This window comes from Sapajus apella, unplaced genomic scaffold (genome assembly GCF_009761245.1).
Source record: "Sapajus apella isolate SASKATOON/1434 unplaced genomic scaffold, GSC_monkey_1.0 scaffold36, whole genome shotgun sequence".
In the NCBI taxonomy this organism is placed as follows: domain Eukaryota; kingdom Metazoa; phylum Chordata; class Mammalia; order Primates; family Cebidae; genus Sapajus; species Sapajus apella.
In genome coordinates, this window is record NW_022436976.1 from 29,014,268 (window position 1) to 29,030,494 (window position 16,227).

A 16,227-nucleotide genomic window follows, 5' to 3' on the forward strand; every position below is an offset into this window, starting at 1 on the left:
GAAGCAAGGGAAATGCAGCTCAATGCACATTCATGGTGCACCTACTGTGGGCCCAGCCTTGTGCTAGACACAAAAAGTATCCCAGGGACAATAGGCCTAGGACTTGTACATTAAAGTTCATAGTCTGCAGAAGAAACAACTATATAATTGCAATTATTACAATATGCATTTAAACAGGTATGTATATTTAGAGTCCTTTCTTTGCCCCCAGAGTCCCTACCATATTTCCAAATGTCTGAGGGGTGTCCTTACCACAAAGCTGGCACTGTCAGGCAAGCACATCCTGTCCTTCTCACCTCAATGTGTGTATGTGTACATGCATACACACTCATGTGTGTCTATGATAAAAATACAATTTAGAGAAAGGAGTAATTGACACCTCACAATCCACACCCAGCCTATCTATAAATTCCTTAAATTCTACTTTCAAAATACATCCCAAATCTATCATATTCTTACATGTCCATTCTTTATTCCTTGCTTGGACATCAGCAATGCTCCTAACTGTTCTTCCTGAGTCCACTCCTGCTCCTCTAATCTGTGCTCTGCAAGGCAGTAGAATGATCTGCTGACCCACTGATTAGACCAAGCACTGCCCGTTGATGACTCTGCAGTGGTTTCTCTGCCACTGCAGATACAGTCCATACTTTTTACTATGACCAGCAAGACCCTCTGAGGCCTCTTGGCCTCTTCCAATCTCAGTTTCTGCTATTATTCCCTTATCCCAAGGCTTCTGCCACACATGCCTTCTTTCCCTTCACAAAAACACCATGCTCCTTCTTCAGAGAGGGCCTTAGTATAAGCTGTTCACTCACCCAGAACACCTTCACCCTTGTCTTTGGCATCTCCTTATCCTTTGGATCTCATCTCAGTTTGGATTTTGCTTCCTCAAAGAGACTTTCCCAGATCATCCCAAACTAAGTGACTATCTTCCCTCATCCCCTGCAGTTAGTCTCTATTTCTACAACCTGTTCATTTTCTGCATGGCTCTTATCTCAATTTGCAATTACACATTGATCAATTAATTCACACATTACTAAGCCCCTACTCTATTCTAGGAAATGAATATGCAGAATGAATAATACTAAAATGATTGGAATGAACATTCTAGAAGGAGGAGACTGACAATAAACAAATAAGTATATGAGCATGGTGGCTACTGATTTGCTGAGAATTAAAATAGGGTGATATAACAAAGAGAAACTTGACTACATAATCAGGAAAGTTCTCTCTGAAAAGGTGACACTTAAGTAGAGATCCGAATGATAAGAATACTGCTCTACAAACATCAGAGGAAAGGGTGGTTCTGGCAAAGAAGACAGCTAATACGAAGACTCTAGACTCAAGTAAGATTGGAATGTTAGAGAGTTAAGGGAACAACAATGACGGCGACCATGAAACAACAACAAAGAAAAAGAAAAGAAGAGCCCACCTTGCTCTTGAGGTAGCCAGGTGAGAGAGAACCGTGGCTTGGACAAGTGACACAGAAATAGAGGGAGAACAGGTGACGCATATGCTTTAGAAGTAAAGTCAACATAGCTCGCTGATGGGGGCAGGAAGTAAAAGAGGACCAAGGATGACATCTGGACTTCAGCTGTTTATTTTGTTTCCTCCACTGGATTGAGAGCTTTGCAAGAAGAGGTATCATACTGATTATTTTCTTTTCACACGTGTTACAAACTCAATGGACTTGGTTGAATGAATGAATGTATAAACAAAAGAAACTGTGGGAGAAGGAGTGGAGCAATATCAGAGCAGGTTTCACAGAGGTGGGGATGACCCTATAAGGTTCATAAGGATGAGTTGAAGTTTGTCGGTTGACAAGACAGGGAAGAGCATTGGGGGATGAGAGAACAGCATGTGCAAAGGAGGCTGGAAACATCCAACTGAACAGAACAAGGGCACTGAAGTACTCAACCTGTCCAACATGTATTGGTAGCTCTGTAGCCAGAGAAGTCAGAATGGGGAATACACTATTTCTCTTTTGTATATCTTAATACAAAGACAAATAATGAGAGTTCCAAAGAAGGAATAAAGGAGGGAAAAATATCTAAATCCAGAAATTTAAGCCTCAAACCATACTGATAACTGCAGAAGGTAGAAAGCTGTCAGTCACAGCCCTCGAGGAAATGTTAGGAGCCCATTGAAGCCTAATATCACCTCCCTAACATCCAACACTTCCCTTGATTTTTGATGCATGGTTTCATGCTGTCTTTTGGGGAGAAGCTTTTGATCTAAAGGGCACATTAGAAGAAAACAGCCTCATGCATCCTCTGGGATGAACCCAGAGAGGATCTGAGCAAACGCAAGGACAAAAGATTCCCCCAGAGCAAACCAGTGAGTATGTTCACTTAAATCATTCCATGTCAAGCTCAGCCCTTTGCAGACATGAATGTTCACCACACAGGATGTCTCTTAGAAACAAGCACTTAATAGAATATAAATTAACAGCTTATAAATCAAAGCTACAGAGAGAGAAAAAGACAGTGACAAAGAGGAAATAGAAAAGGGGGAGAGAGAGACAGAGAGAAAGGTACCTAGAAAGAAATGCAATGAGACAGAGGGAAAGAGAATAAGACAGAGAGAAAACTATTAGGTTGGTGCAAAAGTTGTGCTTTTTAATGGCAAAAACTTCTATTACTTTTGCACCAGCCCAATATAGCAAACATCAAAATGGAGAAAGGGGGTGTGTGATTCTGTTTGCAAAAGGGATAGAAGGTAGATATTTTGTTCTTTGCAGGTTAATATGTAAATGACATTCTGATTTATTAGCGGTCTCCAGCAGATGAGGTGATGATTAGCACATTTCCATATTTATAGAAAAGCAACACTAACTTTCCGGATTTATAGAAAATCAGCTCTTCACAAATAGCAAATTGTGCTGTTATCGACATATGGTTTTCTATAAACAGAGCTGAGGTAATTATCCCTGGGACAATTTGTCGGTGGGTTCCTTTTGAATATTAACCACATTGGAAGCCCATTTCAGTCTCACAGATTTTAAAGAGGAGGGGCCACCAGATACCCCAGGCAATTAATTAGTAATCCATCACCAAAAATGGAAGCCCAAATGAAAGGCCATACCACAATATGGTGGAAGACTAGAGGTCCAGGCCTCTGACCCCAGATTCTGGCAGGCCCGGGATAAGTAATTAGCCTCTCTGATGAGCCACAGCATTTATGTAGCTAAAACTTGGATAACACCAATTTCTAAGTGGTGTCAAGAAAATTAAATGAGAATATGTGCAATAGCACCTGAAACCTAGTAGGTGTTAAACAAAGGTTAACTCTTTTTTCCCTTTCTCATGCTTTTGAATTATTCTAAAAAGAACCACTTGAGTAAAGTTTTTTAAATACTTCTTTTACATTTTACATTTTTTACATCCATTGTAAGGCACTTATTTTGCATTATGATACAATACACATACACATGTTTTGCTTAACTGGAAAAGGTTTCCTGAAGTAATAATTTATCTTTAGTGCCTATAATCCACTATGATGTTTTCTGTTCTGTCCTTTGTTGTGGTTCAAAACTTTTCTTGTGATCCATACATTGATTTTGAGAACTACAATAGACCTGCAACATGTAGTTTGAAAAATACTGTAATGCAAGAGGGCAGGAACCATATTTAGATTTGTTCACCATCATATCCCTCGCAAAAACATATGATGGATATACTCAATAGAGCATTTGAATTATTTTTTAAATGAATATGTAGATGGATGAACTAATGAATGACTCTAGCCAAGAACCTGAATTAATGCTTCATCTCAAACTTCCTGTCTTGTTTTGAACACTCACTATGTATTAACCCCTGTGTTGAGTGCTAAAGAGATAGAAAAGTGGCAGGCATGATAGTTGCTTTCAAATACCTTGCTATCTGGATAAGGATAATACTAGCATTTGGAAAATTGTTTTTTTAAAGAATAACTAGTGTGGAATTTTATGTGTGTGCTGAAGAAGAAGAGCAGCCAGCCTGGGCTGGTGCAGTCGAGGAAACTTCTTAAAGCTGGGAATTTGAACTTGGCTTTGCAATATGGATAGATCTCTCATCCTTCCTCTCACTCATTAAACAGGTCAGTGGTTCTCAAACTGTAGTAGCATCAGAATCATCTGGCAAGCTTGTTAAAACACAGACAGCTGGCCCATTCCAATTTTTTGATTTAGTTAGATTTGGGATGGAGACTGAGAATTTACATTTCTAACTAGTTCCAGGTGATGCTATGCTGACAGTTGGGGCCCACTCTTTGAGAACTACTGTTCTCCTAGGTTGGAGTAACATCATTAATGTGATTGATGCTAAAAGTCTTTATTTTTAGCCATTCAGAATATTAAGCAAGGAAGTGATATAATCAGATCTGTGAAGTAGAAAGATCTATCTGGTGGCAACTGTCGAGATTAGGTTGGAAGGGATGAACCCGCCTCCAGAGACCATTTAGGAGCTGATGATGCAGTAATAAGTGAGAGATGAGACCCAGCCTACCTCCATAGGAGTAGAGATGGAGGACAGGGGAAGAACGAGAAAGAACTGAAGCACCTTAGAGCTCTACTGGAGTGAAGGAAAAGGAGGAGTCTGAGGTGAATCTAAGTTTCTAGCTTCACTGACTGACTGCATGGCAATTCCATTAACCAATAATACTACATTTAAAACAAGTTTTCACATTTTAAATAACCCCCCAATTATTTAGTTTGTAAAAAGTAAACTATGATGCAATGGGAAGCACATAGTTTTAGGGAGCTAGACAGGTCTGAGCTCAAATCCTGTTTGTGGTATTTATTAGCAAGTCTCACTCCTATACATCTCAGTTCCCTGGGAATAACAATACTTATGCTATCCTATAGAGTTGTCCTAAAAACTAAATGAGATCACCCACGGCTCATAGTCAGTGCTTAGAAAACTTCAAACCATGACCTGGTGTCTGTGTTGACTACTGTGTGCATACAGCTTCTGCTCTACTTACGGAGGGATTCCATTTTCTCTTTGTCAATCACCAGGATATATTCGTAAGTGCCACCCATGGATCCAGATGTGACGTAATGGGTGCCATAGTCATTGATGAACTTGGCATACATGCCATAATTGTACTGTTCTGGAAGCTCCATTAATGACTGCAGCATTCCTTCATCCAGCATAATGTTGTCCCTCCTCATCTTAAAATGGGCCGTCTGCACCTTTGTGAAGATTCTCATGAAAATATATTTCTGCCAACAAACACCATTGCATAAAGCAAAAGAAGAAAGGGAACATACATTTTATCATTAGAAATAATGCAAAATGTCAGCTTTTAGTAGTTGTGAGAAATATATATATACATAAGTATGTATATATAATATATAAATATACAGATATATAAATATATAGATAAACATGTATTTATAAATATAAAAATATATAAATACATATACATATAAACGCACATACACGTAATGGAGTACTACTATATTTCACAAGCATATATTAGGCATCAATATGTGCCAGACTTCCCCCTCACCTCCGTATCTGTTCCCACTGCCTCTGCCCAGGTCAAGTTCTCATCAGCTCTCACCTAGGTGAGCTACTACAATGTTTTCTTCATTGTGCTTCACCCTTCTGTTCCCAATCCATTCCCACCTCCACACTTCTCCCAGTGCTAATCAAAGTACTGCACTGTGAAACCTCCTTTGCTAATATTACGTATCCATTAAAAATTGTGTTTAAGATATCTTTAATGAAATGCTGAAATGTCAATTAATTGAAGTTATTGGGCAAAGATCTACAATGCCTATAGTAGCATGCATTACACTAGGTGCAGAGGACATAATCTTGAATTAGATAGGCTCCTGCCCCCATGGAGTTTACATTCCAGTAGTAACCTTGAACTAAGTAATAAAGAAAAGCAGGATCCTCATATAAAAAAAATAAGATCGCACTAGAAGAATTTTGGATTGGTTTTACGGAAAGATGGCCATCTATGGGCTTTACTTGCAGGCAATAGAAGCCTTGATTCAAAGTGATGATGAAAGTTTGAGAAGCCCAGATGCTTTTAGAGAAGTCCATATTAGCATGCTACAGACAACCCTCAGAACAATAGAGGACTTTGCCTTCAGCTCAATGGCTAATTCTTTGGCAAAGCTCTAGAACTTAATTTATGTTTGTTGTGTAAGTTCGTTTTTATAACTGTATTTTCATCATGCAAGATAATTTTTGAACTCCACCTGGATCCATTATCTTGGTATTAATGCTATTGAGAATTTTTAGTAAGCTTCTGATTAATTCAATAAATATTCCTCTGGCCATCTGATTACCTCTCTGGCCTCATCACTCTCTTTTTCTTTCCCACCGTGTTCTTCAGCTGGCTGAGGTACTTTCAATCCCAAGTTTTTGTGTGGCTTTCTCATCTCCAGGCCCTTGCGCATGCTGATTTCCATGCCTAGAGCACACTTCTGCCAACTTCTGTCTCCCTTTGTCAGGACAATTTGCACTAATCTTTAGATCTAAGCTTAGATGAATGTTCTTTCCTCAAGGAAGCATTTTTTGACCCCTCAGGATAATAGGCACTTAATAGTGAATGTTTGCTAGAAAAATAAAATATTTTTTGTAGCATACCAGCCGTCCTATCTTTTTGGTAAAGAAAGGCTTGCTTTACGATTCTTCCAAGTGAAATTTAGAGGGCCCGGCTGTTTCTCTTAACACATTAGCATTCTATACATTTCCCTATATGCTCCAGGTAACCATGAAAAAGGATGGTGGGAGGGGGGCAAAGTGATAAGAGTCCTAGTCTTATCATTCAATTTTATTACCTTTGTGATGATTCCGTGTGCAAAAGTGTAATAAGAAAAACAAACCCGATTACCACTGATCAGACATTTCCAATTACACAAGCAAATTAAGGTTCAATTACTACTGTACTTTTTAATGCAATTAAGGTAATACGTGTTCAGTGTATATTATGGAATGCTGTGAGACAGACATTACGTTTTAATACCTTATCATTATACTTGTTTAACTCATTCAAGAATGAAGCATCTTTTGACCCGGATACACCTACATCCACCGTAACAGGGATGCCAGTTAGGCCTACTCCAATGGTCACTCCAAGTGAGTCAAACTTGTCTTTTTTTACTTTAGAAAAAAGGTCATTTGCATTATCATACAACTCTGAGGCGATTCCAGTATCTGCCAGGGCCTGAAAGGAAATGAATAGATGTTAGCTTTGTTCACATAGAGCCATTTCCCAACTCATATTTAATACTTAAATCTTTGCTTTGTAAAATATCTAAAATTTCAGATTATGGTAAGTAATCCTTTTATAAGGCTAATCTAGGCATTAGACTGATACTTATTAAAATATAGAAAACACAGCATTGTTAGGGTTTAGTGGTACTGATAAAATATTTATTTACACGCCACATGTGCTTGCACACACACACACACACGCATGCACACGTGCACACACACACAGATGATTCTGCTCAAATGCTATATTGCTCGGAACATGGATTTCTTTCTGGCTGGCTTATCCTTCCAGGAGGGAAGCCTGGCTGCTTGTGTTTGCAATAGTGAGATACAGAAAGCCACATCTGGGCGTGAGCCTGGGACGAAAGAAGCAAAGGAAACCTGCAGATTATGATTGTCTTAGGCAGTGGTATACTTTAGTGCTGCCCACAAACGTTTGGTTATTTCATTCCAGGCACATAATAGGATTGCATTTCTCTGCTGACTTGAACTGAGGCTTGGTCTTGCGCCTTGCTTGAGCCAATGAAGTAAGCCTTAGGAGCCTGCGAATAGTTTGCTCTCTAATCATGAGAGCATGTGTTGAAATGAAGCCTCCATTACCTTGAGGCCCTGAGTGTCTGTGATGGTCAGTTTCCTTTCTACCTTAGGATGGACAAGTAGCATAAGCAAGGCATTGTTGCTTTCAGCTGCTGAGATTTGAGAATTCTTTGTTCCTACAGCACTTAGTTCATCTTGCCTGTTACATAGGCCCAAGACCTTCCCTGAGATTAGGAACATGGTCTTAAGTTTTCCACTTTGGTTTACCACTGGCCTGATAGAGGGTGGAGGTGGAAGTGGGGTTGGGGAAGCAAACTTCTTAAAAACAGACCTTATAAGCTTGGCCTTATTTTCTGTCTCTTTAGAGAAATTTGGGGAAGGGAGAATGTGACTAGATAATTGTTCAGAATCCTAGGATCCTACTCTCTCTCTGGAAAGTGTATAATTTATCCCCTCTTCTAAATGTTCTGTAGCTTGGACCTAGTTCCTACAGATCTAGGTTTGGATCTTGTCCCCACCACCAACTGCAGTAGAGTTGGATCCTGACACTTTATCTCCTTGTGTTTCTTTTTCTTAATGTCTAAAATGGGGCAATGATAATATCTACCCCATTGTGTTGTAAGGATTAAATGGGAGAATTTGTGTGAAAGTAGAAGCTCTGACACATGGTAAGCATTCAATGATGTCTGCTGTATGGAATTTTCACCCAAAGGATGAGGGGTGAAAGGAAATTAATGGCCATGAGTAGGCTCTTGATCATGAGCTCCAAGTGACCAAGAGACCACTGAATCTTAGGGATGGAGAGAGTCTTAGTGATGGAAGGCAATTGGCAAGCACTTTTGTAAAGAAGAACCCTTGCTTCACACAAAATCACATACAAAGAGCCAAGACATGAAAATGATCAGTGTGAGCTGCCTTTGGTGAAACAAAAACATAGGTCTCAGAATCCTGCTCATCTATGCCCTGTCCTGCCCTCCCCCCTACAGATGAGAGAACTGGGCCCAAGGAGGGCAGTGAGTTAGCTGCTAACAGTCTTGTATATGATCTAACAGAGCCACAACTTGGAAATGCATCTTCTGATTGGCAGCCCAGAGAATAGGGCCTCAGATGTATTTTATTGATTTGGAATGGAGCCAAGATTTAACAGGTGGGTAGCCACATTTATGATCTGCTTCTCCACACCCTTTAACTCTAAGTGCGTGTGGGAATGGGTATGAAGGGGATGCCAGCCACCAGCAAACTTTATAGAAAACAAAAGCTTCCAGAGCCATGCATCTCCACCAATAGGCCTCTCCCCCTCTGCCAACCACACCACAAAGCCCTGAGAGCCTCCCTGTTCAGACTTACTTCAAAGTGGTATGTCAGGAAGTTGTAGGGTTTCCGAAAGTACTTCTCATCATCTCCGTAGTAGAGACGTTCACAGGTGGGGTCGTATCGAAGCTCCCTCCATTCCCCGTTGTATACTGTCTCACACTGGCCCCCGAAATACCTGGCATCATACACACTCAGAGCATCTTCCCCGGTCAGGATATTGTACCTACATTGAAAAAAGCAGCTTCTAAATAGCTAGTGGATGCTGGGCTTAATACCTGGATGATGGTATGATCTGTGCAGCAAATCACCATGGCACACGTTTACCTGTGTGACAAGCCTGCACATCCTGCACATGTACCCCTGAATTTAAAATAAAAGTTGGAAATTTAAAAGAAAAAGAAAAAAGCAGCTTTTAGGAGAGAGAATTGGAAAGGCAAAGGTAGCATAAAATTTTGTCTTCTGAAAGATGTTGTAGCTGGTTCAAGTAATAGTTTCTCAATCTATGTTCTGTGGAGCCCTGGAGTTCTGTTAAGTAGCCTATGGGTCACTTAAGATTACACTTAGAGACTAAATGGGCTGGCCTGAGCCTTCAGTTTTCCTTTAACCAGATCATCTAGACAGCCCCATTCAGCATCTAGAATTGTACTCCCACATAGGAAGCACCCCTAAATATTTGTTGAATAAGTTAGAGAAGAATATGCACAAATACCATGAATCCAAGGGCAGCAGCCATTCTGGGCCCATTGCTCATCTGTGCCACATCTAGCTGTGTGACCTCAGCCATATCATTTAACCTCTCTGTGCCTCGGTTTAGTAATGTGTAAAAGCAGTTCTTCAATACTACTGCCCTCATAGAGATAAATGAGTTGAAACTTGTAAAGAAATCATAACTGTGTTCAGCATACATTAAGGACTGAATAAAAGTCATTGTGGTGGTACTTGTTAGTATTAAGTATAATCGTTAGTATAAGGGCTCTGCTGCTAAAAAAAAGTAACTTTGAAATATTGGATTCAATTCACAGTGCTAAGGTCGAGAATTTAATCCCCAGTAAGGCCATTGTCTTTGAGGCAGCATGGGATGTTGGAGGGTGCACGGTTTAAAAGTCAGGGAGACTCCTGTTTAATTTCCAGCTCTGCTACTTACTGGTTGTGTGACTTTGAACTCTAGAATTGCCCTGCATTTTATTTTCCTCATTTAAAGAATAGACATAATAATACCTACCTCTCATGGCTTTTCTGACGGCTGAGAATATGAAGCTAAACCAGCAATAAAGTACATATTAGGCATTCAACAAATTATACTTACTTTTCCCTTGCCCAATACTCTTCCAGAAATATTCCTCCATACTTCCCTTTCTAGAGTATTTAAAAATCATCTCCCCGGCTCCATGTTTTAGGATATGGACAGTTTTACTGCATTCAGGTAAAATAATGTCAAGCAGGTGAAATACAGCTTTAATTTTCTAAAAAGGGAACGTTAACAGAGTTGGCTAAGAGCTCTAAGACTTGACAATCAAAGCCTCTTATGCTATAGATAATATCGTTATTGCTTGTTTTTGTCTCTCAAACTCCTATTTAACCTTGAGGAGCCAACTCAAATGTCGCCTTCTATCGACAGCCTTTGCATGCTCTGGACAGACTGCTGTTTCCTCCCTTGTGTTCCCAAGGCATGCAGTGACAACCTGTGGCACAGCAATCATCATGACTGTGCCCTCTGTGAAAAGACACAGGCAGGAAAGGAGCAGTAGATAAATTGCAAATAAAACCCACCTCAAAGGAATAAGTGGATAATTAGAGAGCACCTGGCAGATTGTAGAAATTCAATGTATGTTAACTTCCTTTTTCTCTTTCTTTCTCGATCTCTTTCTTCATATTAGTGGAAGCGATGTAACAACTACAATAAATTGAATACATACTCTACTAGATGTTTAGCTTATATTAGCTTTCAACCTCATGACAATTTTGCAAATGCAGAAATTGAAGCTCAGAAAAATTAACTTGCTTCTAGTCATAGCTACATTTTTTCCTATATTTTGTTGATAGTAAAATCTGGGTTCCTTCACTCTACTTCCCCTGAAGTTTCTGTCTTCCTGACCATTAAACGTATTTCTACCTGTAGCTTAGGAATACAGCCTCTTAATAGACCAAACAAAACTCAAAGAAACAGTAATCTATAAGAGTGTACTATAACCTCTAAGCATAAAGCCTACATATATTTGGAAAAGATGGTTATGAAAGCCCCAGTGAAAAGGGAAAGGAGTAGTCAAAGAAGTTCTACCCTTTGGAAACCTACTAGGTGGAAATATCCACACATGTGTACAAAACCATGTGTACAATAATGCTCATTGCAGCATTGTGTGTAAGAGGAAAATATGAGAAAGAATCTAATTATCTTTCAATAGGAAGTAGTCAAATAAATTATTATGTAATTATACTATTGAAGAGTTGGAGTTTTGTCTTTTTTTTTTAATAAAGGGCCAGATAGTAAATGCTTTAAGCTTTGCAGGTCACAGGACTGTGTTGCAACTACCCGACTCTATCATAGCAGGGTGAAAGCTGTGTTCCAATAAAACTTTATTTGTAAGAACAGCAGGCTGAATTTGGCCCTCAGGCCATAGTTTGCTGACTATGTTATAGAAGACTATGCTGCTTATTAAAAAGAGATAAAAATTTGGGGGAAAACTTAAAACTATACTACTAAGTAAAAACATGCAAGTTACAGACAATATGTATAGCATGATCACATTTATGTAAAATATACCTGTGTCTACAATACCCAGTACACATAGGTATATTTTCTGTATAATACATATTGTCAATGCATTTTTTTTACATAATCTGGAAGCATCTTCACAAAATTGTTAACAGGGGTCAGCTCTAGGAATGGAAGAAAGAGAGGGCTATTGGATGGAGTGCAGGTAAGAGATGATGGAAGAAAACTCTCAATTTTTATTTCAAACGTGTAGTACTTCTCTAACAATAAATAAAATTTTTAATCTGGGAAATGCTTAAATCAGAAAATCAGATCAGGTAAGGCTTCTAAGAGCTGAGATAAATAGAAGAACCATCAAAACATCAGTGGTTGGAATGGAGCAGGACCATTTTACTGGTTTCAGTATTCAGTGTGGGTAAAGCACACTATTCAGAAAGTGTACTTGACATGTTTCTAGTTGAATCACGTGGGAGAGATCCATGGTCTGCCAATAAGGAGGGGATTATTTTTCATTTCAACATGCCAATATTTCATACTTCTGTTTATTCTACAACCACTTTTGAAATCAACAAGAAACTCCTTTTACAGATGTTGTCATGGGCTAGATTATGTCTCCCCAACATTCATGTGTTGAAGTTCTAACTCCCAAAACCTCAGATTGCGACTATATTTAGAGATGGAGTCCTTAAAGGGGTAATTAATGTACAATGAGGTCATTAGGGTGGGTTTTTATCCAATGTGAGTGGTGTTCTTATAAGAAGGGAAAATTAGCACACAGATATGTACAGAGGGGAAGAACAGGTGCAGACGCCGGGAGAAGGCAGCCATTGGCAATCCAAAGAGAGAGGCCTCAGGAGAAACCACTCTGCTGACACCTTGACCTCAGACTTCTAGTCTCCAGAATTGTGAGAAAGTAAATTTCTGCTGTTTAAGCCACTTAGGTTGTGGTGTTTTGTTATGGCAGTCCCAGCAAACCAATACAACTGGTATGAAAGAAAACAGAATTTTCTCATTTTTTCATATGTGTGTATCTACATGCACTTACAGAGTTCAATACCAACAAGTAGGTGGGCTGTGATCTTAGAGCAATTAACCATAATGAATGAAGGCTGCATTTCATGGAACTCCTACTTGTCCTTGAGTGGGCTACAACAGAGCTGGGTCACTCTGTGACAGTTACTACATCTCCTCATTTCCTTATCTGTAAAGATACAGCTGATCATATTGATTTGTTTTAATTCAACCAATACTCAGTGAGAGGCTATTACAGGACAGGCTCGGACACAGGTGCCAAGGAGATGAAAAAGCTGGGTCAGAAGCAGCCTCTTCCCTCAAATAGTTTACTTCCAAGTTAGAGACAAGATCCTAAGCAAAGACAGAGTGGCAGAGGACTAACAATACTAGGATGCAACTATGAGCTAAGCCCTGTTCTGGTACTGGAGAAGCAGAGATGACAAGGAGCCTCTAGCCTGGGCAGACGGACACCCCAACAGATGTCACTAGCCCTGTTGGGTAAGAGCTGGAAGAATAAGAATAAGACTCACAGGAGGTGCTGGGAGCAACAGGAGGGGACTAAGTCAGCCTAGTCAAGGTCAAGAGCAGGGGAAGGGGCTGTTACAAAGACTACCTAGAGGAGATGGTACCTCAATGTACCAGTCTGCATGGGCTGCCACAACAAAATACCACAGATTAGGCGCCCTACACAACAGACGTTTATTTTGTCATGGTCCTGGAGGCTAGGAGTCCAAGATCAAGGTGTTGTCAGGGTTGGTTTCTGCTGCAGGCTCTCTTTCTGGCTCGAAGACAGCCGCCTTTTCACTGTGTCTTCGCATGGCTCATTCGCTATGCATGTGTGGAAAGAGAGAGATCACTGGTGTATCTTTCTCTTCTTATAAAACCACCAATCCTCTTGAATTAGGGTCCCACCCTATGACCTTATTTAACCATAACTACCTCTCTAAAATCCCAATTTCCTAATTCAGTCACATTAGGAATCTCATGGGTTTTGACTGGCTTTTCTTGTCAGGTGTTAATGAAATTGCTCAGTTACTACATGAAAGTGAAAGTCAACTGGCAGCAACTAGTCAAACTGGAAATGAGCCCCTTGAATGTCATGCTGGGGACTTTAAACTTGGTAAAGAGCATGGGCTGCAAATGATGAAGAGTGAGCCTTGGAAGTCTGGATACGGGGAAGACATCTCAGTTCTGGGCTCAGATGAAATTGACTCTGAAATAAACCTCCTGTCTGCCCCATACTCTCTGTTCTCACTGCCTTCAACACATAAATGTGGGAGTAGGGGGAGACATAATTCAGAGCATAACATTAGTTAAGGAGTTACCCAGGTAGGAATTTGGGAAAGAATATTCCAGAAAGAAGAAACCAAACTGATTAAGGCTCAGAAGGAAAGAGTGTGACACATTCAAGAAACTGAACCTGAACATAAAGCTGAATGAAGAGAAGTTAGAATCAAGGCTGATTTCATCTCAACAGATAAAGAAGCTGTACTCTGGGAGGTTTAAGTAAGCAATGGGAAAGTGGGGGTTAAAGCCGCTCTTTGTCTCACCCCTTGCCCATTTTCTCTGCACTGTGTCTCACAGTTAGCCCTGGTTATTGCAAGCAACTACAGTGCAAAGCAGATTGCGAACAGAGCTATTGGAAAGGAAAGGGCTTGGATCAGAGAAGAGCTATCTTTTTGAGACATCAGAGAGGCTTCATGGAAGCTGCAGTTTGTAAAATTGGCCTTAAAAATGGCATTGGGGTGAGGGGAGATGAGCAGTAGGATAGGGGGACTAAAAGAGATAGGACTCTCAGGCAGAGACATGGGGGGATAGTGTGGGCAGTGCCATAGGCAGGACTGGGCAAGCCATTTCTGTGGAAAATGAGAGCAGCTCACAGCATGCAATCCAGAGGAAGCCTCCAAAATGGCCCCCTTCTGTCTCCAAAACTAATGCTTACTATGAAAGACAAATCATCCCTGCTCCCAAATAGCTAGCAGGCAGGGCCTCACCCCAAGGTTGCCTTCTGTGATCCTGGAATTGGTTCGTACTGGGTGCAGTCTTCATCCATGCCCCTGACGTCTTCACAATTGTCCTCATCAGAGCCATCAAGGCAGTCCAGTTCTCCATTGCACAGGAGATGGCGTTTCAGACAGCGGCCTGGAGAGGAGAGACTGTGGCTGCTCCCTGGATTCCCCCTCCCTTCAGACCCACACCCAAAATCAGTAAGTCCTTATGCCTCTGAAATAAAACTCCCATCTGCCCCATGCTCTTTCTGTTCTCACTGCCTTGGCCTTCCTTCCAGCCTCATGAGCTCCCGCCTGCAGCTCCCCAACTTAGGCACTGCCTGAGTTTCTCTCTCTCTGTAATTCTCCACATTGCAGCCCCAGTGATCTTTCTAAAAGGCCAGTCTACCCATGAAATCCTCTTGCTCAGTATCCTCCAGCGGCTCCCCGTTCCTCTTCTTCCAAATGCCACAGTCTGGACACCGGTTACCTTCCTGCCCATCACCTCTCTCTTCCCAAAGCCTTGATGCTGCAAACATTCTGGGCTGATTGGGAGTCTCTGATCCCCATGTTTTGCATGTTCTTTCTCTTAGAAAGTTCCATTTTGTTTCCCAAGTCTCCACTCAAGTACTATTTTGAAGCCCACCCAGACTGCCCAAAGCAGATTTGGGAACCTCCTGCTGGAAAGTCCCACTAAGCAATGCACATGTGTGTGCCCATGGCTATCACACAGTATTGTAATTAAGTCCTTCTAGGTCTCTAGTGTAGGAGTATATCAAGGTAAGTTGCATTATTTTTTTCATGTCTATATTAACAGCAGGTAACATACTCTCTGGCACATAATATGTGGCAAATAATATTTGTTCAATGAGTGGATGAATGAATGAATGGTGTCCCTTTTCTAAATGAATCAACAGATGTTCCGATAAAGTTGAATCAAAATTACTTAGGCTGCTGGCTTGACTTAAAATGCAGATTCCTAGGACCCATCCCAAGCCTAGAGAATGGCGATCTCTAGAGGAAGGGCTCAGGGGTATACATTTTAATAATCTCCCTGGGGAAGCATTTCACATGTCACTTTTGACAGGCACAGCTGTAATCCTGCTGGAATGCTACTCACCTGTCTCTTTGCATTGGAAATCCTGCCCACACTGTTCTTGCCTTACACAAGTTGTAGGACTGGAGCAGCTGGCTTGATCCCAGACGTCACCACTGCAGATGGTTCCCCCAAACTTGTTTGGCTGCAAGAGGCTCCGGTATCGGTACTAAATCAGATTTTGAACAAGACACATTCTTGTCAATTAATCATTCAATCAACCAAGATTTGTGCAGCCAGGTCTCAGCTCAACAAGAAATGACTATCTAATGATTGACAGCTGCCTGCAAAGCTGTCTTTTGAGGGATGAGTGTGTATAATCAGTGATGTGTCACCAGAAGTGGCACA

General features: G+C 40.8%; 1 protein-coding gene across 2 annotated transcripts in view; it reads right to left on the reverse strand.

Moving 5' to 3' along the window:
* The window catches only part of C8A (complement C8 alpha chain), a 62,767-nt gene that overhangs the window by 26,062 nt on the left and 20,478 nt on the right, over nt 1–16,227 (reverse strand). For both annotated transcript variants that reach the window (XM_032296856.1, XM_032296857.1), the window contains exons 3-7: nt 15,904–16,048; nt 14,790–14,937; nt 9,102–9,291; nt 6,967–7,167; nt 4,963–5,203 (exon numbers count right to left, since the gene is read on the reverse strand). In XM_032296856.1, the coding sequence (XP_032152747.1) occupies nt 4,963–5,203; nt 6,967–7,167; nt 9,102–9,291; nt 14,790–14,937; nt 15,904–16,048 (925 nt within the window). The remainder of the gene's footprint in view (nt 1–4,962; nt 5,204–6,966; nt 7,168–9,101; nt 9,292–14,789; nt 14,938–15,903; nt 16,049–16,227) is intronic.